Source organism: Zea mays, chromosome 3 (assembly GCF_902167145.1).
Source record: "Zea mays cultivar B73 chromosome 3, Zm-B73-REFERENCE-NAM-5.0, whole genome shotgun sequence".
Taxonomy (NCBI): Eukaryota; Viridiplantae; Streptophyta; class Magnoliopsida; order Poales; family Poaceae; genus Zea; species Zea mays.
In genome coordinates, this window is record NC_050098.1 from 204787268 (window position 1) to 204813156 (window position 25889).

A 25889-nucleotide genomic window follows, 5' to 3' on the forward strand; every position below is an offset into this window, starting at 1 on the left:
TCCGCTAGACACGTAGCACTCTGCTACACCCCCCATTGTACACCTAGATCCTCTCCTTACGACTATAAAAGGGAGGACCAGGGCCTTCTTAGAGAAGGTTGGCCGCGCGGGACCGAGGACGGGACAGGCGCTCTCTTGGGGCCGCTCGCTTCCCTCACCCGCGTGGACGCTTGTAACCCCCCTACTGCAAGCGCACCCGACCTGGGCGCGGGACGAACACGAAGGCCGCGGGACTTCCACCTCTCTCACGCTCGACTCCGGCCACCTCGCCTCTCCCCCCTTCGCGCTCGCCCACGCGCTCGACCCATCTGGGCTGGGGCACGCAGCACACTCACTCGTCGGCTTTGGGACCCCCCTGTCTCGAAACGCCGACACGACTTAAAGAGGAAAAGACTATCTAGACCCAGATAGATTACTATAGAGTTATTGTCAAAAGCAAAGGGCCTGGATGTAATTTTGCATGGGCTGCGACCCGTGCCTATAAATAGGTGAACAGTATTCCCGTACTGTTCACGCTAACTTGGCATTCGCTTTCGCGTCACGTTTGTACCCCTGCTTTCCTTCGAGCCGAATGTACATTTATAATTTGTTATTGTTGATACAGTAACGTAAATAAAATTAAGTTAATAATAATGTTTAAAGTGTTTATGTTATTTTCCATATTTTGTATATGAACCCTTCTTCATCATTTATTGTGCTTATGAAGGTTTGTCCTTCATAACCTTCATCTGGAATTCGTTATATCCGAAGAGAGATAATGTTTCGAAGGACGAATGACTTTAACATTTAACACTTTCTATGTTGTCTTGCTCTTAACTCTTAGCATTTGAGAACAAGTCCTCAACCGTGTCTAAACTTAAACTTTTAAAAAAAATAGGACTAAAATAAGAAATTATGGACGAGTCCGCTACTAGTAGCTCAATTCGTTGTTATGTACATGTACAATTGCATGCATGCGCCACCGATAACGGTGAATTTAACCGAAAATATTGACGGGTCATAAAAAAGAACAGATTTGCTATATAACATAGATTTTCATGAACCTTTAACGGTGCTTCGCTAAAGAATTTATAATTTTTTTATGGGGGTGGGCTCACCCTGATAAACACCCCTATAGATTCGGCCGTTGCCAATGCCACCGGACGTGATAGGTGCTCGCATAAATGTGCGTTTGCTGGCGGTTCGATCGCCTTCCGTCGATCGGCTGGCTCGATCTGCTTCAACTTAAATTCTGATTGTGTGCGCTGCAGGAGGAGCTAGCTAGCCAGACTGGAACAACTGGTATTCGTACTGTATATAAAGATGTAGCATGAGTACGTGTCTTTCTGGATTTTTGGTTGGCGAGGTAATCAATATTTCTGGATATATCTAAATTGCAGGAGGAGCTAGCTGGGTATATACACCTGAAATTAGTGTGTATCGGTACGGTGTATATGTATATATAGGTGTTTAAGCTAAGATAATCAAGAGCTAGCCCGCAACTTGGTTGCATACATGCTCCAATACCAACCTGTCGTGGGTCCCTCCAATAATAATCTAAATCTATGTGTCCAGTGCTAATTCAACATACTTCCTCGAAAAGAAAAGAATGAAGACGGCATGCACAGTAAACCAAGCGACCATGCAGTTGTAATTGTATACTACAGTTCTAACTTCTAAACCCAGCCATGAACTGAATAATAGATAATATAATCGTACGTACGCTTGATATGCAGCGTCGTTGCACGGTTCAATTGGTCTCACTTCACCTTCGTCCCGTGCATCTCACCAGCAGCACGCTTTATTTGGTCCCGTCCGGTCCAACAGTGAGTGGCGCGCGCGCGCGCGGCGCCCCACGCCAGTCTCGGTGGTGCCGAGTGCCGACGGGGTCGGGGTATACTGATCAGGCACCATCCATGGCCCCGGCCGGCACCCCGAGCAGACCAGGACCTTTTTTTTCGTGTGTGGAGACGCATGCATGTGACGCAACGTCTCACCTATCGGTGGCGCACGGACGACCGACGATATGCATGGATCGGCATTTACGCGATCGTGCTGGGACCGCGTGCGTGTGCTCAATCAGTGTGTTGCCGCTGTGACTGTGAGGCTTCGCATTCGGTTATGCAACAAGAGGATCATCGAGAGCTCGATCGTTTCGGTCTCGCCGGCGGCCCGGGTTCGTGATGAGACGTAGCACTAGCTAGCTAGCTTCAGACCTCATCACGAGTTCGTTACACATGTGCATATGGCCATATATGCATGTCGTGAACCGTCCTGGGCTCGCTTGACGTTTCTGTACGGCGATGGCGGATGGCCGCCGAGCGAGGAGCGCTAGAACCGGCAGAGCGACAGTGTGCATGCCATGGCCATGGCATGCCATGCTCGATGGAGTGACAGGGGGGGGGGGGGGGGGGGGGGGGGCGAGATGGTGCTCGCTCACATGGCAGTATCGCGATGGAGAACCTAATCCGATCTCTGTCCTTGTCCGGTCTTCAAAGCAGAGGGGGCCGGGCCCTCCTTGGATGCGGACATAGCCTATCTGGCAGGTGATGTGACACCCGAATACAGTCTACAGCTACAGGAGCAGTAGGAGTTTCGTCGAGCAATAAGTAAATTTCGCTGCGGCTTTGGCTTCTACTTTTTTTTTCTACTTTATTATAGCTGCACTATAATAGTTGAGCTGCCTAGTATATGCAATCCGGACTATTTATGCGATGGTAGCCAATTGTAAAAGCTGGTTTGGGAAATTACGCTTGTGCCTATATATAAAACTACCGACGGCGCACACTACTGTTTGTTGACTGCATACAGACCACCGACTTGGATGTGTAGAATCCTAGGCGCGAAGAGGGGACTCCGGAATCCAATACTACTTCTAGTATAGTCTACAGCAGAGCGGTGGATGTGGATCTGGGAGCAGTGTACACCAAAGTTTGCAGTCAGATAGATTGCAAGTTGCAACGGTTTTAACGGGCCGGGGGCACACGCAGCCGGACGGGCCGAGGGGGGATCGCGGAGCAGGGCACCGAGATCCGCAGCGGGATACGCCTGTCTCGTCAGCTCGCCGCTCATGCCATGCGCCCCGTCCTCGAGGGCCCCGCGCGTGGGGGTGGCCGACTGGCAAGTGCTGCCCGAGTAGGACGGGGGTGGGCTCGCTCGATCGCCTCGATCGGCATGTGCGGGTGCGCCGTGTGCGTTCTGGTTGGCGCAGCGCAGGTACGCGCGCGCTGGGCATGCATGTGCCCCGCGCCGCTTCTTTGACCCGCGATGGATCGGGCGGGTGCCGCTGCCGGCTGCCGGCCGGACGGCATCTTGGACCGGTGGCTGCGGCTCGGCGTGCGTGCGTGGCGGTTGGGGGGCTCAGGCGGATGGGCCGGCGGGTGGTGGTCGAGGTGCCCTATTTACACCGGTGGTTCGCGGTCGATCCGGTGCAGGATTCCGGGAGCCTTGATGCAGGATGTGTGGACGGCACGGGCACACGGCTACGCTCTACTATACGTATCCTTTGATCAGCTGGGCTAAGCAAACGAGAAGCACAAAGGAGGAATATGGCGAGCGAATTGTTGCTGCCGGGTTTGCAATTGATCGTGCCTGCATGCATACATCCACGTACTACTGTCTGGTTAAACTTTTAGCTCCCTAAACCTATCTGCTATATATTTGATTTGAACGGCAGACGAGGATCGGAACCTGGATTCGTTTTTGCCCTTGCGTTGCCCTTGCTGTCACCCTGCTGCAGCCTGCAGAGCAAACACGTGCAGCAAGTTCTAGAAACCCGGCTGCCATTTGTACAAACAGTCGTCTGCCATTTGTGCCCAACAAATCGGCAATAATGACTGTAAAATGTGCCATCCTGCACAACTTGCAGGTCACGCGCAGGATAAACAAACAACAAGTTGGGTTGGGCCACTGGAATAAAAACCATCGCATCGTGGGCCTTCTGTACTGGTGCATGGTGCAGTGCATCACGATTTTAGGCATATATCATCTGTCGCAGAAACCAAGATATACCATATAGGTTAATGTAGTTTTTTTCTTTTTTTTTTGAAAAAAAATAAAAGATCTGCACCCGTGTGTCTAGTGTAACCGGGTACGATGCACCCAACAGGCCACCCAGAACGCAAGAAAACTATTAGTACCATCTCAGTGATCTCACTGCTCATTAAGTTTCATCCCATTCTTTTTTAAAAAAAAAAGAGCAGCAGTAACTATTAGTACTGTCTGTGCATCAATGTATAGTTTGAGTTAGCAGCGAATAAATAAAGCACACATGCTGCTGTTCATGTTCGTTTCTACTTTCACATAACTAGATGGTTTGAATGCTTGGAATATTAGATTAGAGGTAATCGGTAAACAATTAGTAGATGGGTTCTTTTTTTTAAAAAAAAATGAACAACAGAAACAGTCGGCACCGAGAAGAGAACGGGCCAACGGTAGCACCAAGTGATCTTTGGAAGCGAAGCGATCCAATGTGGCCGGCCGGGCAGCACTGCACATCCATTTCCGAAAGCCATACGGGGAGACAGCTTCAGCCATTCCAAGCCACAATGCTTTGGGCACGGGGCGAGGGTCGCCGCCCGAGTCTCGGTGGGTCCATGGATCATGGATGTGCAACATCCCGGAATGAGCGCCGTAGCAAGGAGGACGACATTTCGCTCCCTGTGGTGGTAGGAATGCACTCTGGGTATCATGCAGATATAAAATTCATGACCATTCAAACATAAACAAACATGGGGTTTATGAAATTGATAAATAACATAAGCATACACTTTAATACACAGCTACAATGGATCGTCTATAGCTAATCTTTGCAGGGCTGGGTGTTTACTGAAAGAAACCGAATAGTTTCCTCCATTCCATTGATGCAAGCTACATTTCCATTCATAACTTCAAACTGAAATACATAGGGGTGTTAGAAGGGTGTTATCTGACTCAGTTAGGATAAAGAGAACAAATATGCTCCCAACTTTTAAAAAAAAATACTTCAAAGATGCTTTGAAATTTTTTTACTATCTCTTTATACCGATATTTTAAACATCCAAGGGAAGATGACGAATATGCCCCTCACTTTTTTTTTGAAAAAAAAACTCTTCTAAAAATTATTGAATGGCCAATGTTTCCACAGGCTTTGCCAATTGGTGTAGCGAGCTGGCGTTTTATGGGCTAGTGGGCCGGAGCGGCCTGCAATACTTTGGAGAGCTAGCATTATAACTGGACCCAGGAAGAACGTGTCCGGTTTCAGGCTTTTGAATCCAATAAGGCAATAACTGTAATAATAGTAGTAATAATAATAATATAATTAAAAATCACAAAGTCGAACCAAAAAACAAGAAGAAAGGTGAAGTTATGTTTAGATAGATTCCAGAAAATGCAGAAATGATCATTATTTCATATGTTTTATATATATATATATATATATATATATATATATATATATATATATATATATATATATATATATATATATATATATATATATATATATATATATACTACTACTACTACTAATTATGTAAGTAACGTAGGCGTCCACACCGTTCTGCCGTTCTGCCGCGCGCACCCCCACCCCGCATCCCGCCCGCGACCGCACCCCGCCCCGCCCTACCGCATCGCCGCCCAGGATTTCGTATGGCAAACCCCCGCGACGGCGCGGGCGCATCCGCGGCGGCCCTGGCGCGCAGGCACGGCCGGCGCGGCTCCACGGCGGCGCGGGCGCGGCTGCCCGCGGCTGGCGCGACGTCCCCGTCCCCGGCCACGGCGCGGGTGCAGGAGACCAGGCCATGGCGGCACCGTCCCCGAGCCCCATCCCTGGCGGCGGCGCGACATCAAGCCCCGGCGACGGCGGCGCTCGGTGCCCACGTTCGCGCTCCGTTGATGGAAGGCTCACTGTGCTCCTGACCTCGGCTCTCCTCGCTGTGCTCCCCCACCCGTCCGCGTGATCCCCTCCCATGTCGCGGCGCAGATCTCCTCCTCGACGCGCAGATCCGGCTGTCCTCGCCCCACTCTCCTCTCTCGCCGCAATCCCTGCTCTCTCCCGCCCGGATCGCCGCCATCCCATCCGCTCTCCAGAATCACCAGGCCAGCGATAAGCAATTAATGGAGGTAGAGGCTTGCTACAACTACGGCTTCCTCCCTGCAGACAGAGGCAGGCACCAACCACCACCTCCACCACATGCCACCCTTCCTCGCGCTGCAGGTACATGTGGTTTAGTTTCTGTTTACTTTGAGCCCGTCTTCTAGCTGATCTCTTGTTGGCCCATTCATGCTTCTCCTGGAGAAAGGAGAGAGAGAATACTCCTTTTGATTCCTGGATTTGGTTTCAGCCGATTTTTTTGTGTATTTCAGAGGATGCAGGTGAGCTGTGGGAGTACTTCCCTTGCCCTTTTGCTACATCGAGGTGGATGTGCCCTTCATCTGCAACCACCTTCAGGAGGAACATTGCTTTGACACCAGGAATGTTGTAAGCATTACTACTATGCAAACTTAGAACCATCCATGATGATGCATACAGTCTCTAATCACACTATATTTGTAGCCTATAATATTGATTCTGTAAATGATCTTCTTCAGGTTTGCCCCATCTGCGCCAACAATCTAGGGAAAGACATGGCTGCACATTTCAGACTGCAGCACACGCATCTTCTCAAGGTAACTAACTATGTTCATCCCCAGCCACCAGCTCAGCGTCTGGGAAACTAATAACTGATCATGGTTCTGACCAAATCTGATACCTTATTGACGCTATTTGCTATGAGTGGGATCAGAGATCAAAATGGTTCCACATACCTTCACAAAATCATGTATGCTCTGACATTGGCGCATGATTTATATATAAATTTCAGACCGCAGATATGTCTATTGTAAATGCATAACCATGAGCTTATATGTGTTTCGTTGGCTCCAGAGGTGCTAAAGAGAAACTATGGCCCAGAGGTTGATGTTTGGAGTGCAGGAGTGATTCTGTACATATTTTCCCTGGTAATGAACTTTTTACTACTTCATTCCTAGAAACATTGTCTTTACAGTGTTTGGATGCAATTGTCTGTTCCACTATCACATTGTTGGCGTGTAGAAACTCCTGTGTTGATTTAATCCTATCTCCATCACTTGCCTATATGTTAACCTGGTCTTTGTACAGTTTGGTTACCAAGCAAAATTATTTCTAAATTTGTTTGTGTTGCAATCACAGTCTCATATTTACCTCCACTCAACAAAATACTGTTGTTTTGGTCTATAGAAGTTTTTTGTCACTTGGTAATGCTGTTTTGGTCTATAGAAGCCTTTTGATATGTCATTATATCCACTTTGCTACTATCTGCTATGCTTGTGATTTGCCTGTTTGGAGATCATGTTTTACAAATCAAGTAATTCAGACTATTCTTGGTATGCCATTATTTCCACTTTTCATTCAGTGACTGAACCTACCGAGACTGAAGCAAGTAGGGACAGAGCAAAAAACTCTCTTGAGAACTGGGCATCCAATCAGAAAGTAAGTTATAGATAGATACCTTAGTTTGATGTACATAGGTTTTTGTTAAAAATATATTTGACTCAAACACAAACCAGGATTGCCAGCGGTGCCTCGAGCATCACTTCGCAGTTAGAAATATTCTTGTACCATGATTTTAATTTTTATGTGAAAACTCTGTAGTTTGTGTTTGAGTCTGAACAAAATGTAGGTGATTGCCGAGCATCTGTCTTTATCAAAAATTAAGTGATTCATATATTGATACACGCTTCACACGGACTAAATTTCTTAAAAATTAAGTATTTCACTTCCATGAGTCCTCCTGATGTTCCTGAAGTGCAGATATCTGAAGATCTTCCTGTGAACATTGCACTAGCATTGTGCTGGCATCAACGAGGCACTTGCCTTGCGTCGGGGATTGCTCTTGTACTATTCATACAGAAGAAATTTGCATAGCTGATTTTTGGTTAACAGACAAGTGTTGTTTCAGCTTTGGAACCTATTATTTTTTGCTTCAAAGATTTAGCTCTTACACCACCCAACTTAATTAGGTAGAGAACAGTTTTAGAACCTATTATTTTTGCTTCAAAAACTAGAGAACATTAGAACAATGAGTTTGTATTTTTGTTTTCTCAAATAAAGATTTACCTGTAACTATTTTTAAGTAATAGAGAACATTAGAACAGTGAGTTTGTATCTTTGTTTTCTCAAATAAAGATTTACCTGTAACTATTTTTAAGTAATCAGCTAGATTTTTTAATACATAAAACCAAGTAACTATTTTTAAGTAATCAGCTAGACAAAACCCTTTGTACGTGATGAATATGGACTGATCAGCAATGAAGTGCTTGTGGAAAACAATGTACAACCCGTTGTGCAGCCAGAGCCTTCTATCAGAGGAACTAATATGGATAAGGGTACCATTTTGAAAACAGTATGTCTCAGAAGTTTAACATTATATTTTCTTGTTCTCCATATTCCTGATAACTAATGGTCTGTTATTTACTGTGGCCTTAAATAAACAAAAATGCCCCCGGAGCCATCATCTCAGAACCCAAGCATGCAAATAGAAGTTATCCGCCATGTGGTCTCTAGAATATTATTACACAATACCATATATGACGTTGTTCCCCTTTCTAGCAAGGTTAGGTTTATTTCTTGCAAGCCAGCACTTCTCTTTAGACTATGTGTATAATCAGATTTCATATGAACATTTCAGTTAACAGTTTTGGACACTCAGCTTCCTGTTAAACAAGCATTTAAAATAATGCATGATGAGGTATGTATGTTACTGTGCTTGCTAGAGTTGCTTCAAATAGTTCACTTTCCCTCTATGGTGCTTGTTTGCTCTCATTTCAACTTTGCTCTGTTTTTACTTTCATTTTGAAGAATTTTTAAAGCTGTGCTAGCAATTATTTGCCTTTTTAAGTAGCAGTTTAATTTGTTTTCCTATTATGTTTGCAGTTTAAAAACACAACAAAATCGCTCCTAGAAGCAGGCACTTCTTTCATCTGCACTGCATACGTGGCATCAGTTTAATAATTTAAGAATAGCTTCGAACCTTTTGTGTCTCATAGGGTCTTGCTCTGGTTCCTCTTTGGGATGACCGCCAGGGAACCATAACAGGCATGCTCACTGCATCAGATTTTGTTTTAATCTTGAGAAAGGTGGGTGGAATAAATTACTTTGTTTCTTCTTAGAAGCATTTTATGTTCTTACTAATTATCATTTGGTTGATGGATACCAAATACAAAATAAAAATCTGTACGACAGTATGATCTTACGATGTGCAATGAAAACAAACAGTCAACATTGCCTTCTCTTATTACATCTTAACAAATGTATTTAACTAAAAAAACTTTGAATATATAGGGGATATTGTGCATTGGTGTGCTAAAATGTTCTAGGCAGCAGAAAGCAATATCACGGGAGCAAGCAGCCAAAGATCTGCAAGTAATTACTTGGTTCATACTTCAAATGTGACATCATGGAATCCTTTGATTGGATATTTCTTTGTTTTGAGCTATTGTCTTTTCGGTCTTTAAGATACCTTTGTGTGGCTTGTGCCTAAATTTACTCACTGTTGCTCAGTTTCTTCTTCAGTAGTTCAATTATTCCTCTTTCAGTTACTGTGTCATAAGATTATTCTTTTCCTGCAGCCCTGCTTGTTTTGCTTCCCCTGTATAGTTCAGGCGGTGTAGCTCATTAGAAAATAGAAATATAAAAATCTGGCTTACAAAAATGGTGCCCCTCTTTAACCCAAAATGATCACCCTGTTCTGCAGTGTTTATGCGTGTTGAATTTATAATGCTATGTTATAATTATCCCGGGTCATATTTCATGAAGTATAATATGTGCTAACAGGAGAACTGTATCTGGTTTCTAAAAGAGAGTATGCACAACCTGCAAGAACGATAATGGTGCCACAGACCATTATTATTTTGTTGATCATAGCCAACAAAGTCCATTGGATAGTGTATTGCCAAAACCGCTCCACTTAGTTTCTAGGTTCAGGGTGTAGCCTATAAATAGCACAGGCATATTTTTTGGGTCTGTACATTGTTACTGCCATCTCATCTTTCCTCATTTTCTCAATTCGTATGGTGTTTCAGGAGTTGGAGAAATGGAGAGAAGAACTTGAGGCATTGTTACTTGCTGAATGGTCGGAGTTGGTCTGAAGGCTGACCACCGTGATCTAACAATTTCTCTTCTGTTGTAGATAAATGATTTCTTTCTTCTTTTTCTAATGATAGCATACTGCTTGGTCATGGCCCTGAGTCATTCATCCAGAAGTCACTTGATTGAAGTGTATCTTCTTCAGTTTCTGTGAGTATGGATCCTTTATTATGTTTATACCAAGTTAACAAATTCTAAATTGTCTCTACTCTACATATTGATGTGGCTTTGCATTCACGAGATTCTAAACTTATTATCTCTATTCTACATGTTGATGTTGCTTTGCAGTCACTTGTGTCTCACATTTGACGTTTTGCGTTATAGTGATATTTTGCATCGGATCCACTTTTCTTAATTATTACCGATACAGAATCGCATATGTTTCTGTTGTTAACACCATGCTTTTTACGGACAGGGATTGCAGCTTCCCTCTTGGTTTCAGCTGAATTGTGGGCTTCTTGGTTTCAGAGCATTGTATTGATTCATCGTCTGGGGCTGTAAGATTGCAGCATGAGTTTGATGTAGCACCCTGACCTGTGTCGTCTAATCCTGTCATGTATGCATAAATGCATTGCTGAATAACTCACCTGATTTTTGCACTTAATGTCTCTTCTGCTGTGGTAACTCAGTCCTTGAGCCATAATTATGATTATGTTTTCCTTTATACTCTGTCCAAAATTAAAATTAGTTTTAGTTAATTACTAGGTTCATACAATACTTAAAGTATGTGTTTTATATATATTTATTTAGGTTCATCTTCATCCATTTGAATATGGACATAAAAAACAAGAGCTAAAATGACTACTATTTTGAGACAGAGGAAGTATGTTTTACCCAATGATTACTGGGTGCTAGAATTGTTCCCATTTTCTTTTAAGAGGAACATTGCTGAAATGAATAACATGTCAAAATTCTTTACCTTCTTATAGAAGGTTCTTCTATTGGACCATTTCCAATGTTGATGATTACATGGGTTATATTGTTGTGCATATTAGTGTTGAACAAATAAATAATCCTTGGATTAACATTCAATTCTCTATATGTTTATCCATTTTTATTAGCTTTCTCGAAGTTCATGTTATTGGTTACTGTATGTAGAGGGGGGAAGAGCTGCTTGCGTACTGGTGGAGAGAGGATCATTGGTTGAAAGCGATGTTTCTACATATGAGGTCTGTAATTAAGGTTGAGGAAGAGTTGGTTGGAGTTCCTGTGAAAGATGGACTATATGAGGTCTGTAATTACTTTTTTTTGTTATGCTCTATCATTACTTGAATGAATCATGTATGTATCACTGGCAAGAAACTTCAGCTCATACTTGATGGGTGATGGGGAAACACTTTTGGGAATTCTAATTTTGTTCTGCTTTCTGCAGATTAGGGATACCAGTGCGCTTGTACGTTTAAGGCCAACGTGGGAGGATCTTCGCAGCTACTTAATTGCCAGAGGCCGCAAATGTTTTGAAGTCTGCGTGTACAATAGCTGAAAGAGAGCATCTTTAGAAATGTGGAGATTGCTTGATCCAGGTTTGAGATTGATTAATTCTGTTCAACTTCATGATCAGATGGTGTGCGTAAAATTTGGTTTGTAATTCGTCTTGTTTTTTAACAAAGTACAAAAGAGCATAACTTAATTTGACCTTATAAATGTTGTGATATTCAGAAGCTGGCAAACTGTAATCATTGTGTACTAATGTTTTATTGAATAATTTGTGTTCTGTCGCAACGTACGAACACCCTACTATGATATATAGAAGTTTGCATGGTATTGATGGTTGTAATGTAATGATGAAATAACTAAATTAAAATAACAAAATTTATGTATGGTTTCGATCACAAATTGATTACGAAGCCTTTTTACATAACAATATAACACACATTTGAACATAGGTTATCGTGTATTATATGTTCCCGTTGCAACGCACGGGCATTTACCTAGTGTGTATATATATATATATATATATATATATATATATATATATATATATATATATATATATATATATATATATATATATATATATATATATATATATATATATATATATATATGCTTTCAAAAACTGGAAGAGATTGCACGAAATACATACATATATTCCCGTATAATAAAAGAATAGGTAGGCGCAGTTCAATCACATATAGATACTGTTCTGGGTTTACAAATCATAAGACAACCAAATTTTTAGGTGAAACCACACAAAATTATTTGCCGGAACGACACCAATTATAAACAATTCCGTTTGGACTGAAGCAGTTCCGTTTACAGGCCTTGCTCTACGAGGTAGTCGCCGAGCCTCTCGACCACCATGTTGCACTGCCCGGGGGTCATGGGCTCGTCGTAGATGCCGACCACCAGCGCCTCCCCGGTCTTCTTCACGGTTATGCCTCCAGATCCCTGGAAACCGTAAAAAGAAGGAAAGACCTGCTATGATCAGGAAGGAGAGATCGGCGGGAGATATGATCGAGATCGGCGCGCGGGCGGCGGTAGGTACCTTCTTCCCGCGGATGACGGCGCCGGGCTCGCCCTGGATGACCATGTACTTGGTGGGGCCGAGGAAGAGGCCGGTCGGGGCCAGGAACCCGGGCTCGTCGAAGTCCTTCATGATGTTGGCCATCTCCTCAGGCTTGAACTGGATCACGGCGAGCCATGCGTGTCAGCCATACGCGACCGATCCGGTCGGCGGTGGCCAGAGAGAATAAGGAAGGAACGAACGAACGGAGAGGGAGCTGACCAGCGGGAATGCGGCGCTCTGGGCCCAGACGGTGCCGTCGTGGCCGATGATGGCGGCGGAGGTGAGGTGGTGGTGGCCCTCGACCTCGCACATGAGGTGCTCGTCGACGTAGGTCTGCCACGACATCCTTTCCGGCCTTGTTGCTGCTCAGCTGCGACCTGCAAGAGGAGGATGACAGGAGGTGGAAGCTCGATCGATCTCACTGGTGGGAAGAGCTAGCGCTCACGTACGCAGGTGTGCCAGGGGGCGGCCACGGTATAAATAGAGGCGCGCGGGGGGGCGGGGGGCCGCGGCGTGGCGGAGGACTGGATCGCCACCACTTGGCGTCGGCCCTTCCTTTGGTGCGCTGTGCCTGTGCGCAGCTCGCCACTGGCCGTGATGACTCGTGCCCCCACCGCCAGCGCCAGAGACGTGCGAGATAGGCTGGACGTCGTCGCCGCCGGGCCCTGCAACGCAACTCAACTCGTACCTCCCGAGTGGCTGGCGGACCATCAGAATCTTACTTTCCAGCCTCTCTGCACGACGCGCCCCACCCTGGCCGAAAGCACCAGCCAAGCTGCTCCTGCTGGGCTGGGTTTCCTGAGCCCAAATTTTCCGATACCCCCTCCTACCCCATTTGAGGTCTGATGCATTCTGGAAGAGTTGGTAAATGAGCTTTTTTTTCCAACAAATGTGACGAGTCGAATTAAAAAAGAATCGTTGATATTACCGTGCAGATCTCCACTACATCTAGCCTATTTTCACACAAAAAAGGAATCATTGGCAACAAAGAAGCACAAAAGCATGTATACAGCTTAAAAGGAGGCATCTAGAGTATAATGATAAACTCTGACAACTGACTCCGGAGCATCTCATAAATCCAATGATGGTGCAGCTGCTCCACAGCGATCTGGCATAGTACTTCCCACCTTAAACATTTTCATACACGCATCACTTCCCACTTCAACATTTTCATGCACGCATCCAATAATCGGTCCATGTCCGGAAAAGACTATCTAGTGCTACCTACCATAGTAGTTCAGAAAAGAACCATGAAACACGAGAATTAATGCAAAATGCAGCGAGGATGAGAGCCGAAACACAGCATAATACGATATCAAGTTCTTAATACCAGCTGATATATATTGTCCGCGCGCCGATGTACATCTTAACTGACCAGAGAATTCCTACAGCATAAGGTGCCTCTCTACTAGACTACTACTAGTCTACTGCTCATGGCAAAAACAGAACTTCAATGGTTACCAGCAGCATTACGCAATTCACCTTTCATCTCAGGTCTTAAGGAGGCTAGCTGGAGCATTTTTTTTTTCCATAGATCACACCATAACTGCAGCCATCACGATGGCCAGCATGGGGAGCAAAGTGGCGAAGCATTTGGCGCATGGGACTGGACCGGAGTCGCTGCGAGCTGGAAGAGATGTTGAGTTCGTCGTGCTCATCTTATTGCTTCAGGTTACAAGGAAAAAAATGTTAGTGGAGTGTCACTGAAGTATACAAAAGGAGTGAGAGAGTATTTCGTACCCGGCAGCCAAATAGACGCAAGTGTCATAACCTGCAAGCCAGAAATAAATAAAGTAAAACAGCTTATTACATTGGTAAGAAAAAGGAAGATACATTATTAATAGAGCTTATGAAGGAACGAACAATAATCTATTGGCATGCCAATCAATAAGCTGCATTGAAATAAACGTTGCAACATTCTATCATCAAGTTCAGTCAAAAAAACATTCTATCATCAAAATTTTCATTGTTCAATATGCATGATAAGAATCCAAAAATCAAGTAAGCTATAATAAGTTAACAAAGTTAGAAAATTATAGCATCAACAGTAACTCACAAGTCTTTTCAACACTTGAAAAGGCTAACATATGAATCTGAGGGAACAGACACTGCTTATGCCTGTATTCAGAATCACAATGATCTATGCAAATTGCAATGGGGAGAAACAGAAAATCACAGGCTCAGAAGGCAAAGTCACAATTGCAAGTAGGCTACTGTTCTCTCAGACATATATATATATATATATATATATATATATATATATATATATATATATATATATATATATATATATATATATATATATATATATATATATATATATATATATAATAGCAAAAGGCACCTCATCAACATGAAATTAGTTACTCATTCCAAATTGTAAATTTTTTTGGCTTTCTAGATATATAGCTTTTTAGTAATGCATCATATCTAGAAAGGCAAAATGTTTTACGATTTGGAACGAAGAAGAAAGGGAGTACTAGTAAATGCTGCAACCATCATACCATATGAGCAACCTATGTATATAACTCCAACATCAACTAAAGACATAATCCATAACCTGAATATATGCACATGGATGTTATCATGAAACCATGCACAGCATCATGATTATCATAACACTATAACAGTAAAAAAGGATGGGACTCTTACTTGGATCTTTCGTCGTTCGTATTCCGGCACCTCCAAAGTCACAGGCCACAACGTTGGCTCCATTTTGCTGGTAGTAGCTATTGAATGCATACGAAGCATGGGAAGCTAAAGTGTCCGGCTGGTAGCAGGGTTGGCTTGGCTGAATGGCAGAACAATCTACGTTGCCTGGACCACATGCCCAGTTGAGGGCATTCTGCAGATCAGTTTCTGAAGCATTAGTTGAAGCAATACACCAGGTACCATTAGCACTTGTAATGTTTGCTCCAGTCATAACATCCACATTGCCTCGGCCCGTCCAATCAAGGCTGTAGATAGAGCTCTTATCAGGAAAAAACAGTCCCCAGTTCCTCTCCGACTCGATGCCAGGTTTCCTGTTCTCATTGAACAATGAAAATATGTAGACATCAATCTCTTCCCCTGGTTTCGCCGGTGTGCCGCTGTCATTAACAACATGGCGTATCAAATTGGTATTGTAGGTCTGAGCATTGTCTGGTGTGGCTCCAGTCTCCTTGACCGCCCCTTTGTTTGGCCACCCTGACTCAGTGATCATGATCTTCAAAGTCTTGAAGTTCAGAGCCATGAGCGCAAAGAAGATGGAATCGACCTGGGCGTCGAACATGTTAGTGTAAACCAGTCCAGTGTTTGGGTCAATCACATCCTGAGACTCTGGCGAGAACAGCGCGTAGTTGAGGGACACATTGCTCCGCGAGTTCTGGTACGCATAGTAGGGGTACAAATCCACCATGAACGGCGCCTGATTCTCCACAAGGAACTGGAGCATAGGCTTCAAGAAGTAGGCGTAGCTGCTGTTGAACGCCCCAGCAGACGGCGGGAACGACCGGGACAGTATCCCGAGCGAGTGGGTGCTGGAGATGGTGATCTTCTTGTGCAGGCCGGCCTTCTTGAGCGCGGTGTGCACATTGCGCATGGCTGGCACGACGAGGGCTGAGACGTTGGTGGGGCTCTCGGTGACCTCGGCGCCGACGGTGATGTAGGTGATCATGGTGTCCGGGTAGTATGGGAGGATGCTGTTCTTGAGCCATGTGTCGACGTTGGACTGGTACTGCGCGAAGGCGAGGAGGTCGGAGTTGGGGACGCCGACCATGAGCTCGACGCCGGTGTTGGCGAATGCCTTGATGACGTCGATGTTGGTGTCGTAGATGCGCACGTACTTGATGGACTGCTGCTGGATTAGCTGCGCCACCTTGTCTGGCGCCGGAAGGTCGTCGGCGTTGCGGCCGTAGCAGACGCCAATCTTGCCGCCGTGGCATTGCCCTGCGATTGCGCATGCGCTGTTTTGATTACCACCACCAACGCGAACGGAGCAAATGCAGTGATTGGGATTTAAAGTTCTCTTCTTTTTTCTTTTTTTCTTTTTTTTTAAATGCATCGACCAATCTTTGGTTCTGGGTTATCAATGGAAAGAACGAATATGTGTATGGATAGATTCGAATGGGGGCAGTGAAATGGAACGGAACATTCCCCATAAAAAGAGTACTCCATGTTTAAGAACACGCAGCAAAAAACATCCAGACCAAAGAGCAAGAAGAGTCGAATCGTGTACTTTTCGTCGAGCAAGCAAGGCATCTCGCCGTCCACGCGTTGCTAACAACACTAAAACAAGCACGCAACTGAAGGATCGTAACATTCTCAATAACAACAAGCCACTAGCAACTCACCGACGAGCAATAAGAAGAGGAGCACAGGGAGCGCCAGCATAAGCCGCCTCGCCATTGCCGACCGAGCGCCGAACCCTGGCACCGCCGCCGCTTCTAGCCCTCGGTGTCCGCGCTTGCAGCGGCAATGCGTCGATGGGCTGCGCGGCGGGGGCCTCACCGTTGGGGACTGGGGAGGAGAAAGAGAGCCGGAGAGGTGAGGATTGAGAGAGAGAGAGAGAGATTGAGGACAAGACGTGACAGGCACGGGCGCAGCCGCTGAGCCACTGGCTGCGACGCAGGCAGAGCAGAGGCTGCTGGATTGAAGTGCGTGACGGCTGTTGCGGGAGCGGACGCCAGCCGGTGGCTATGAAATGGAGCTGAGGGCGTTCAAACAAGGCCGGCTCAAGTCCGGAAAGGAACAGTGGAGAAACGGAACGACGAGGGCACAGGAAAAACGGGGGCGAGGAATGTCTGCTGGTAGGGAAGTGGGAAGTTGTCGCATAGGCCAGGACCACACGAACGCAAAGTGACCCACATGTCAGTCGCTGGAGTACGCATCGGTACAGCACTCCGTGAGAGGAGAAAGCTTTGTCGTTGTGGCTACGGCTTAGTACTGAAGTTGCGCTTTGGTCGAACATGCTCAATGCAGCTCTTTTGTTTCCAAAGCCAAATTTGAAATCTTGTTATTTACTGACTCCGTCCTAAAATATAATTTAATTTCGACTAAATATACATTCATTAATTAATTTATAAACATAATTTATATGTATATCTATATTTATTATCATCACGTTCCAATGTGAAAAAAAAGAGCTGAAAAGAATTATATTTTTGTACAGAATGATTATTTTATTTTTGGGCGTCTCTATCTATATGTCATCTGAAAGTAAAAATCTAGGACATAGTTTTTTTTTTTAAAAAAAATGAACTTCACTCTTCTAGCAGCATCGTATCGTTCACTTGTTGCAATGTTCCAGTACATAAACAGCTCTATAACTCCTTCGCTGACACTATGGCAGAAAATGAGAAAATAGGGACAGATAGGAGCGTGGGCTGCGGCCCAGCAAATTACCAAAGTGTGGTCGGGTTGGGCCTTAGCATAGAAGCGCGAGGTCCGCATATGCTACCAGGCCACTAATGTGAAGTGATTCCGGCCCTGGCCGCCACGCCGCCTTGTTTTCCACTTTCTCTAATCGTCTGCAGCTCTATGAGTTTCTGATGGAGAAAGACTCCAAATTTCATTTCTCTGGGTCTGAAAAGCACTGACGTCATTATTTTGTCTGATGATACTAGGGTTCCGTTTGGTTCACGAAATATGACGTAAATGATAATCGTAATAATTTACACTTAAACTTAAGTATCGACGATAACAAATTTGAATATACTGTATCAATTTTTAGTATGGTATCAAACTACGGTTGAAATTAAATAGACATAATTTAACGTTATTAGTTATCCATCACGTTACAAATATATGAATCTAACGGAGTCACCTAAATTTTGGTCGATGCGTCCGTATCTGATACGAATCGTTGTCTATTAAAAAGTTTTACACGTCTGCGTCCTATTCGATTTCGATCTCGAAGCTCACGTGTCTCTAGAGAACCATGACCTCGATATAACGCAACAGCATGTAACTAGTTTTTTTTTTAAAAAAAAAATAAAATAAAAAGTAGTACAAATCCTCGTCGCTTCATCATCTTCTCTTCTGGCGCGCTGCATGTGTAAGACGTAAGAGAAAGGCAGCGAGCTACATTCGCCGTCGGCACGTCACTGGTCATGAAGAATCACGATCTGGCTCCAATCCGCCGAACTACTCCGTATGACGACCAAATCATGGTCCGAATACCCATCCCTCCTTCTCCTTATCCATTCGGTTGACCAGCACAGGCATCCAATAAGAGATAACAATACATAACGGCGGCCCAGCTCTTGCCTGCCTGCCTGCTACCTGTTCCAATCCCAACCTCCGTCTCCCAGCAGCCGCCGGTCGGCCGCCCGCCACCTGCTGCATCCAATCCAATCCAATCCAAATCGATCCGCTCCATCTGCCCAACTGAATCGATCTCTGCCGCCGACTGGCGAATGGCCGTGCTCATTGGCTGCGGAACGGGCCAGTCCGGCCCGGTAAGGTCTATAGATGGCCAAAAAGTACGAGGCCCGTGAGCCCGGCACGAAGCCCGCTTTTTGGGCCCGGTCCGAGCCCAGCACGGTAGAATAAGCGGGCGGGCTTGGACAGGAAACTAAGCACGGCGGGCTAGCCCGGCACGACCCGTTTACCTCTAAGTCCGTTAAGCCCGTTTTTTTACACTTAAACGTGCTTACCGGCTTGTTTAGCCCGCTTTTTGGCCCGTTTTTTCGTGCCCGGCCCGTTTAGGCCCGCTGCGGGCCGGGCTTGGACAGAAAATTAAGCCCGCTGGCACAGCAGACCCGGCCCGGTTCTTGGCGGGCCCGCGGCCCGGTTCTTGGCCGGGCTTCATCGGGCCCGGGCCGGGCCGGGCGGCCCGTTTGGCCATCTCTAAGGTCACGCTACAGAGTACAGTTGCCTGTCGGATTGGGCCCGTCGGATGAAGCCGCCGCCGCCGCCACTTGCCTGCGACGCTGAACGTTTCCGCAGGAGAAATCAGGAGCTAGCTAGCTAGTTGTACCTATTGGCCGCGTGGCGTGGACTATGGACTCGAGCTGCGTCGCGTCGCGATCTTTCCATACGTTGCTTGGTTTGGAATGGATGCTCCGTTCGCTACTGAGCAGCAGAGGGAGGAGAGAGGTCGAGTCCGCGACGTCTCTTCGTACGTGTCGGGTAGGTTCGGACATGCCGTGAAGGCAGCGCTCAGGAACAGAAGGGGGCGGCTCTGGCTCTGACTGTGTCGTCCGCCGCCGCCGCCGGGCGCGGGAAGCTACTCCGTATCTAAGGGCATGTACAGTGGTGTTTAATGTGGGGGCTCTTAAAGTGTTTTAGGTGTTATTTGCAAAATAATCTTAGAGCCGTCTCTCCGTGAAGAGACGTCTCTGGCTCGTAAACCAAGTAACAACAGACGCCTCACTTCCCACTGTACGAATTTGTCGTCTGTTCTATCGATCTGATGCTATACAAATACATTTAATTCTGTATTTATTAATAGACTACGTTTATAGACACTCCATTGTACAATAGAGTCTCTTAGTTGTCTCCTGTGCTTGGAGAACCGTTTTGGTGTCTCTCCACTGTACATGCCCTAAGGACGACTCACTTGGCATCCGAAACCACCAGCGTCTCGGACTAGAGCTCCCACGACAGTGACAGCTGAAAATGAGAGCCCCATATGCTAGAGCCATGCATTCCACAGGTCATCCGACGACCTAGGGCTATAGCTATACCGAACGTTTGGATGCAGTCTTGTCACCCAAAATCCTGATCAGCGTTGTCCTAAAACGACTTGTAACCCTGGATTTTGCTTCGTCACTGCACGCGCCGCCACTCCCCCGTGAGACGGCAGGTAGCAGGTGTCCCGACTCCCGCCCCCCCCCCCCCCCCCCCCCCCCCCCCCCCCCCCCCCGAGGCATGGGTTCTTCGAGGCGCATCCATGATCTCTCGTCTATCTTTTTTTCCCTGGCAGGACGCGCGCGGCGAGCAGCGGTGAGGCGCCGAAACAGAAACACTATCCCCAGGACAGCGACGCGGTCGGTGGCGATCTGTGCGTGGACGATCCTGGCCGGGGTTCACATGACTGGCTGGCGCCTGGCGGGCACGCCTGGCCGCCACTCCATGGCATGCTGCCCGCGCCTGGCGTGGAGCCGGGGGAACAGCTAGTCCACCTTGTCTGGCGCCGGAAGGTCGTCGGCGTTGCGGCCGTAGCAGACGCCAATCTTGCCGCCGTGGCATTGCCCTGCGATTGCGCATGCGCTGTTTTGATTACCACCAACGCGGACGGAGCAAATGCAGTGATTGGGATTTAAAGTTCTATTCTTCTTTTTTTTGTAAATGCATCGACCAATCTTTGGTTCTGGGTTATCGATGGAAAGAACGAATATGTGTATGGATAGATTCGAATGGGGGGCAGTGAAATGGAATAACGGAACATTCCCCATAAAAAGAGTACTCCATGTTTAAGAACACGCAGCAAATGTTGAATAATTAGACAAATTCCAAATTAAATTCCGAATATAAATCATGACCAAATCAGAAGAACTGAAATAAAAGCCAAATCAGATGATGCGTACTGATTAGACTTACTGATTGTTGGCGCGCGCCAGGATCAGCTGGGTCGACGAGGTCAGCAGATCACGAGCAGTCGCGTGAAGACGCTTCCCAAAAACCTTATTCGCCCTCTCCCGGTGCAGGATCTAGAAGACGAAGGGTTCCGGAGACCTGCTCTCCTGATCGCAGATGCACCTCTGCGGTCGGGACGAAGGGAACTAAAAGGCGGCTCAGCTATGAAGAGAGGCGAAAGTGAACTGGGATCTGGGATGATATGGAGGCTGGCTGCCGGGCTCCTTTTATAGGGCCAAGTCCGCGACCCCCTGTGCTTATCCGCCCACGAAAATCTCGCAATTGATTGTTGAGATTTTATAGCGATCGGTTAGGATAAGCGTAACAGCCAAGAAACCAAAAAATCAAACGGCAAAAGGTAGTCGCGCCCCCGCAAGGCGAGGGGCCGGATTTCGGCGGACCATTCACGCGCATGTCGTGCGCCCGCGCCCTTCGCCCCGGCCCGGCCAGGCCAGGCCAGGCCAGGCCAGGCGAGGCGAGCGAGCGCGCGCGCGTGTGGCTCTCCACACTCTCTCCTCTCATCCATGACTTGGTGAGTGAGTGTGGCTTCCATATTTAAGCTAGCTCTACTCCACAAGAGCTAGCAATATGGTGCTATTGGTTCCACCTATCCCTTTGCCATCCACTTATATGGGCTTTTGAGATTTTCCTGGAATTATTAGAAATTCTTAATTGGGCCAAGCCCATAAATCCTAACAATCCCCCACCAGATCTCAAATGCCCATCTGCAGTTTTCGCCACTGTTCACTACTGTTTAATATACTAGTTTTTCAGCAGAGACTGTTAAGTTGAACTTCCGCCTAGAACTCCAAGTTACACCAACCCACAACTTGGACAATGGACTATGCCTTGAATTGCAAGTTTTGCGTGAATGGGTTTCACTTGAAGTCATGACCAGTACTTGGCTACCAGTAGTCCCCTTCTCGGGTGGAGCATATACGTCGTACTCCAAGGTCTCTTCATGAGTTTACTAGAGATCACCCAAATCTCATAGACTGCGACGTTAGACAGTCTAACTCATATAGGTGTGTTCTTTCAAAGAATGTTCTGCAGGACAACATCTTCGCTAATACAAGCCAACAGAACACATTAAGGCACAAAGCCAACCTGCCTTACAGCATTTGAGAGTATTGCATCTTTACTTAGAGAGGGTCAAAAGTTACTCTCCTCAGTTCACCAATGGCTTGTTCTTCCCAGGACCTAATTCACGGGATCTCCGATCACATAGACTGGGTTTCCACCATGGCAACTTTATTCGGGTCTCATACCCATCTCTCTCGATGCGATTTCTATCACATTACGTGGTAGTCCCTTGGTAAAAGGATCTGCCAGATTTTTATCTGTTGAAATATAAGTCACACTTATAACTCCGGAGTTTCTCAACTTTCTGACAGACTTCAATCGTCTTTTGACATGTCTTGATGACTTTCCATTATCCTTAGAACTCGTCACTTTAGCAATCACTGTCTGATTGTCACAGTTCATAAGGATAGCTGGTATTGGTTTCTCAACCACCGGCAAGTCCATCAAGAGTTCACGCAACCATTCTGCCTCAACGGTTGCTGTGTCAAGTGCAGCTAGCTCGGCTTCCATGGTTGACCTCGTCAAAATGGTCTGCTTGCATGACCTCCATGATACCGCACCTCCACCAATAGTAAAGACATAACCACTGGTGGCATAAAGCTCGTCTGCATCAGATATCCAGTTCGAATCACTATATCCTTCAAGTACTGCATGCTGACCAGAATAGTGAATTCCATAACTCATTGTACCTTGCAGGTAGCGCATAACCCGCTCAAGTGCATGCCAATGATCAGTCCCGGGGTTTGACATGAACCTACTCAATTTGCTCACAGCAAACGAGATATTGGGCCTTGTTGCACCAGCAAGATACATGAGTGAACCGACAATCTGAGAGTATCTCAATTGGTCTAAACCAATTCTCTTGTTCTTTCGCAGTGTCACACTGGGATCATAAGGTGTTGGAGAAGGTTTGCACTCAGAGAAGCCAAATCGCTTCAAAACCTTTTCAACATAGTGAGATTGCGAGAGAGTAATCCCACCATCTGCCTTAATCAGCTTGATGTTTAGAATCACATCAGCTTCTCCTAGATCTTTCATATCAAAACTCTTTGATAGAAAAGACTTGACTTCATTGATCACATCAATGTTTGTGCCAAATATCAATATATCATCAATATATAAGCACAATATAACTCCTTCGCCCCCACCACAGCGATAATATACACACTTGTCTGCCTCATTAATGGCAAAGCCTGCAGACGTTAGAGTAGTGTCAAACTTCTCATGCCACTGCTTTGGTGCTTGCTTCAGACCATACAAAGATTTCAATAACTTGCACACCTTGCTTTCTTGACCCTTTACTACAAATCCATCAGGCTGTTCCATATAGATTTCCTCGTCCAGCTCTCCATTAAGAAAAGCTGTCTTTACATCCATCTGATGAACAAGGAGACCATACGAGGCAGCCAAAGAAAGTAGTACTCGAATAGTGGTCATTCTAGCAACAGGTGAGTAAGTATCAAAGAAGTCTTCTCCTTCTTTCTGAGTATAGCCTTTAGCCACAAGCCTAGCCTTGTACTTTTCAATTGTACCATCAGGCTTGAGCTTCTTTTTAAACACCCACTTACAACCCACGGGTTTACATCCATAGGGTCGATCAGTGACTTCCCACGTACCATTTGAAAGAATGGAGTCCATCTCATTATGAACTGCTTCTTTCCAATCATCTGCATCTGGAGATGCAAATGCTTCTGCAATGGTAGTAGGAGTATCGTCCACAAGGTACACAATGAAATCATTACCAAAGGATTTTTCAACCCTTTGTCTCTTGCTCCTTTTAGGAGCATCATTGTCATCCTCCTCTAGGACAATTTCATGTGGCTGTTCAAAACTCTCAATAGGTGTATTATGTCCAGGAATTATCTCAGAAGAGTATCTAGAATTGCTATGAATGTCTTTCATTGGAAATATATGCTCAAAGAAAGTAGCATCACGTGATTCCATAATAGTATCAACATACACATCAGGAACTTCAGATTTAACTACTAAAAATCTATAAGCTATGCTACACGAAGCATATCCAAGAAAGACACAATCCACTGTCCTTGGACCAAGCTTGCGCTTTTTATTATTTGGTACATTGACTTTCGCCATGCACCCCCAAGTGCGCAAGTATGAAAGTGATGGTTTTCTCCCAACCCACTTCTCATAAGGGGTTTTCTCTTCTTTGCCCATAGGAATTCTATTCAGAACATGACATGAAGTCAGGACTGCCTCCCCCCACCATGCCTTAGATAAACCACAAGTGTCTAACATGGCATTCACCAGGTCAGTCAACGTACGGTTTTTCCTTTCAGCAATCCCGTTTGACTCGGGTGAATAGGGAGGAGTCCTCTCATGAATAATGCCATGTTCTGCACAGAAATCATCAAAGACTTTGGGAAAGAACTCGCCACCACGATCTGATCTAAGACGTTTGATCTTTCTCTCTAGTTGGTTTTCAACCTCAGCCTTATAGATTTTAAAGTAGTCTAAAGCCTCATCTTTAGTTTTTAGCAAGTATACATAGCAAAATCTAGACGCATCATCAATCAATGTCATGAAGTATCTCTTACCACCTTTTGTCAACACACCATTCATCTCACAAAGATCAGAATGTATGAGTTCTAGTGGTGCCAGGTGTCTCTCCTCAGCAGCCTTATGAGGCTTTCGAGGTTGCTTCGACTGCACACAACTATGGCACTTAGAACCTTTGACTATGGTGATATTCGGAATTAAACTCATGGTTGCAAGCCGAGACATAGAGCCAAAATTAATATGACACAAACGAGAATGCCAAATACTCGCAAGATCATCAACATTAGCACAAATATGGTTCACAGACTTATTATTGAAATCTAACAAAGAAAAGCGGAACAAGCCTCCGCAATCATAGCCTTTACCAATAAATTGTCCAGACTTGGACACAACTAATTTATTGGACTCTAAAACTACCTTGAACCCATCTCTACATAGAAGGGTTCCGCTAACGAGATTCTTGTGTATAGAAGGGACATGATGCACGTTCTTCAGCTGCACGATCTTTCCCGAAGTAAACTTCAGATCCACCGTGCCAGTGCCATGAACAGAAGCATGTGACCCATTCCCCATTAGCACGGAAGAATCCCGGGCGCCCTGATAAGAAGAGAACAAGTTAATGTCAGAACACACATGAACATTAGCACCAGTATCAAGCCACCAACTAGGTGATTGAAATACTGAGAAGATGAAAGGTAGATTACCATACCCTTTGTCTTCCTCATTGCTAGCGATCACTGTGTTGACATTGCCCTTTTTGCCACGGCGATCCGCTCGATCAGGACAATCCTTGGCAAAATGACCCGCCTCGCCACATGCGAAACATGTCAATTCAGCCTTGTTCTTCTTCTTCTTGAAGTTGGTAGTTTTATTGGGCTTGTTAGATTTTGGCTTCCCTTTGCCCTTGTTGTGGTTCTTCTGAACCATGTTGGCGCTGGAGTGGCCCTCGCCTCCTTTAGATCCCGTGTCCTTAGCCCGAGCTTTCTCCTCAACATCCAGAGACGCTATCAGATTTTCGACTGATATCTCCTGTCTCTTATGTTTCAGAGCTGTGGCGAAGTTCCTCCATGTAGAAGGCAACTTTGCAATAATGCACCC

At 45.6% G+C, this 25889-nt stretch overlaps 3 protein-coding genes and 1 long non-coding RNA gene across 5 annotated transcripts; 2 read left to right on the top strand and 2 right to left on the bottom strand.

The window, feature by feature from the left end:
• The first annotated feature begins 8088 nt into the window (after window positions 1–8088).
• On the top strand, window positions 8089–11606 carry LOC103651228 (uncharacterized). Its single transcript, XM_020551019.2, has 8 exons — window positions 8089–8381; window positions 8475–8591; window positions 8667–8726; window positions 9025–9114; window positions 9320–9400; window positions 10060–10119; window positions 11222–11353; window positions 11496–11606. Exons 1-8 carry the CDS (start codon window positions 8355–8357, stop codon window positions 11604–11606), a joined length of 678 nt encoding a protein of 225 aa, XP_020406608.1. The 5' UTR covers window positions 8089–8354.
• Window positions 11607–12218: 612 nt separating this feature from the next.
• LOC100283110 (profilin A) lies at window positions 12219–13083 on the bottom strand. The gene is given in 3 exon segments (NM_001156012.1): window positions 12219–12514; window positions 12612–12749; window positions 12852–13083. Coding segments are annotated over 3 exon segments (399 nt in total). The 5' UTR covers window positions 12978–13083; the 3' UTR covers window positions 12219–12379.
• Window positions 13084–13939: 856 nt separating this feature from the next.
• LOC100278152 (uncharacterized) lies at window positions 13940–17636 on the bottom strand. Of its 2 annotated transcripts, NM_001320344.1 has the most exons (4): window positions 16964–17095; window positions 15285–16559; window positions 14373–14403; window positions 13940–14297 (listed from the first exon to the last, which is right to left on the bottom strand). In NM_001320344.1, the coding sequence occupies exons 1-4, from the start codon at window positions 17016–17018 to the stop codon at window positions 14168–14170; spliced, it is 1491 nt and encodes a 496-aa protein (NP_001307273.1). In that variant the 5' UTR covers window positions 17019–17095; the 3' UTR covers window positions 13940–14167. The 2 variants fall into 2 exon arrangements, with proteins under 2 accessions (NP_001307273.1, XP_035821689.1); XM_035965796.1 differs by lacking the exons at window positions 13940–14297; window positions 14373–14403 and having other exon boundaries at window positions 14967–16559; window positions 16964–17636.
• Window positions 17637–20211: 2575 nt separating this feature from the next.
• Window positions 20212–21090, top strand: LOC118476742 (uncharacterized). Its single transcript, XR_004857350.1, has 2 exons — window positions 20212–20418; window positions 20539–21090. It is a non-coding gene; the product is annotated as an uncharacterized lncRNA (long non-coding RNA).
• Window positions 21091–25889: the final 4799 nt, after the last annotated feature.

Excerpts from the sequence above, each read along its gene's own strand:
- LOC103651228 (XM_020551019.2), top strand. The coding sequence starts at position 8,355 with ATGGATAAGGGTACCATTTTGAAAACA. Across the intron at positions 8,382-8,474 it reads AGGGTACCATTTTGAAAACA|ATGCCCCCGGAGCCATCATC; the intron begins GTATGTCTCAGA and ends AAATAAACAAAA. Across the intron at positions 8,727-9,024 it reads TTAAAATAATGCATGATGAG|GGTCTTGCTCTGGTTCCTCT; the intron begins GTATGTATGTTA and ends TGTGTCTCATAG.
- LOC100278152 (NM_001320344.1), bottom strand. The coding sequence starts at position 17,018 with ATGGCGAGGCGGCTTATGCTGGCGCTCCCTGTGCTCCTCTTCTTATTG. Across the intron at positions 16,560-16,963 it reads CCTCTTCTTATTGCTCGTCG|GGCAATGCCACGGCGGCAAG; the intron begins GTGAGTTGCTAG and ends GCGCAATCGCAG. Across the intron at positions 14,404-15,284 it reads ACGAACGACGAAAGATCCAA|GTTATGACACTTGCGTCTAT; the intron begins GTAAGAGTCCCA and ends TCTGGCTTGCAG.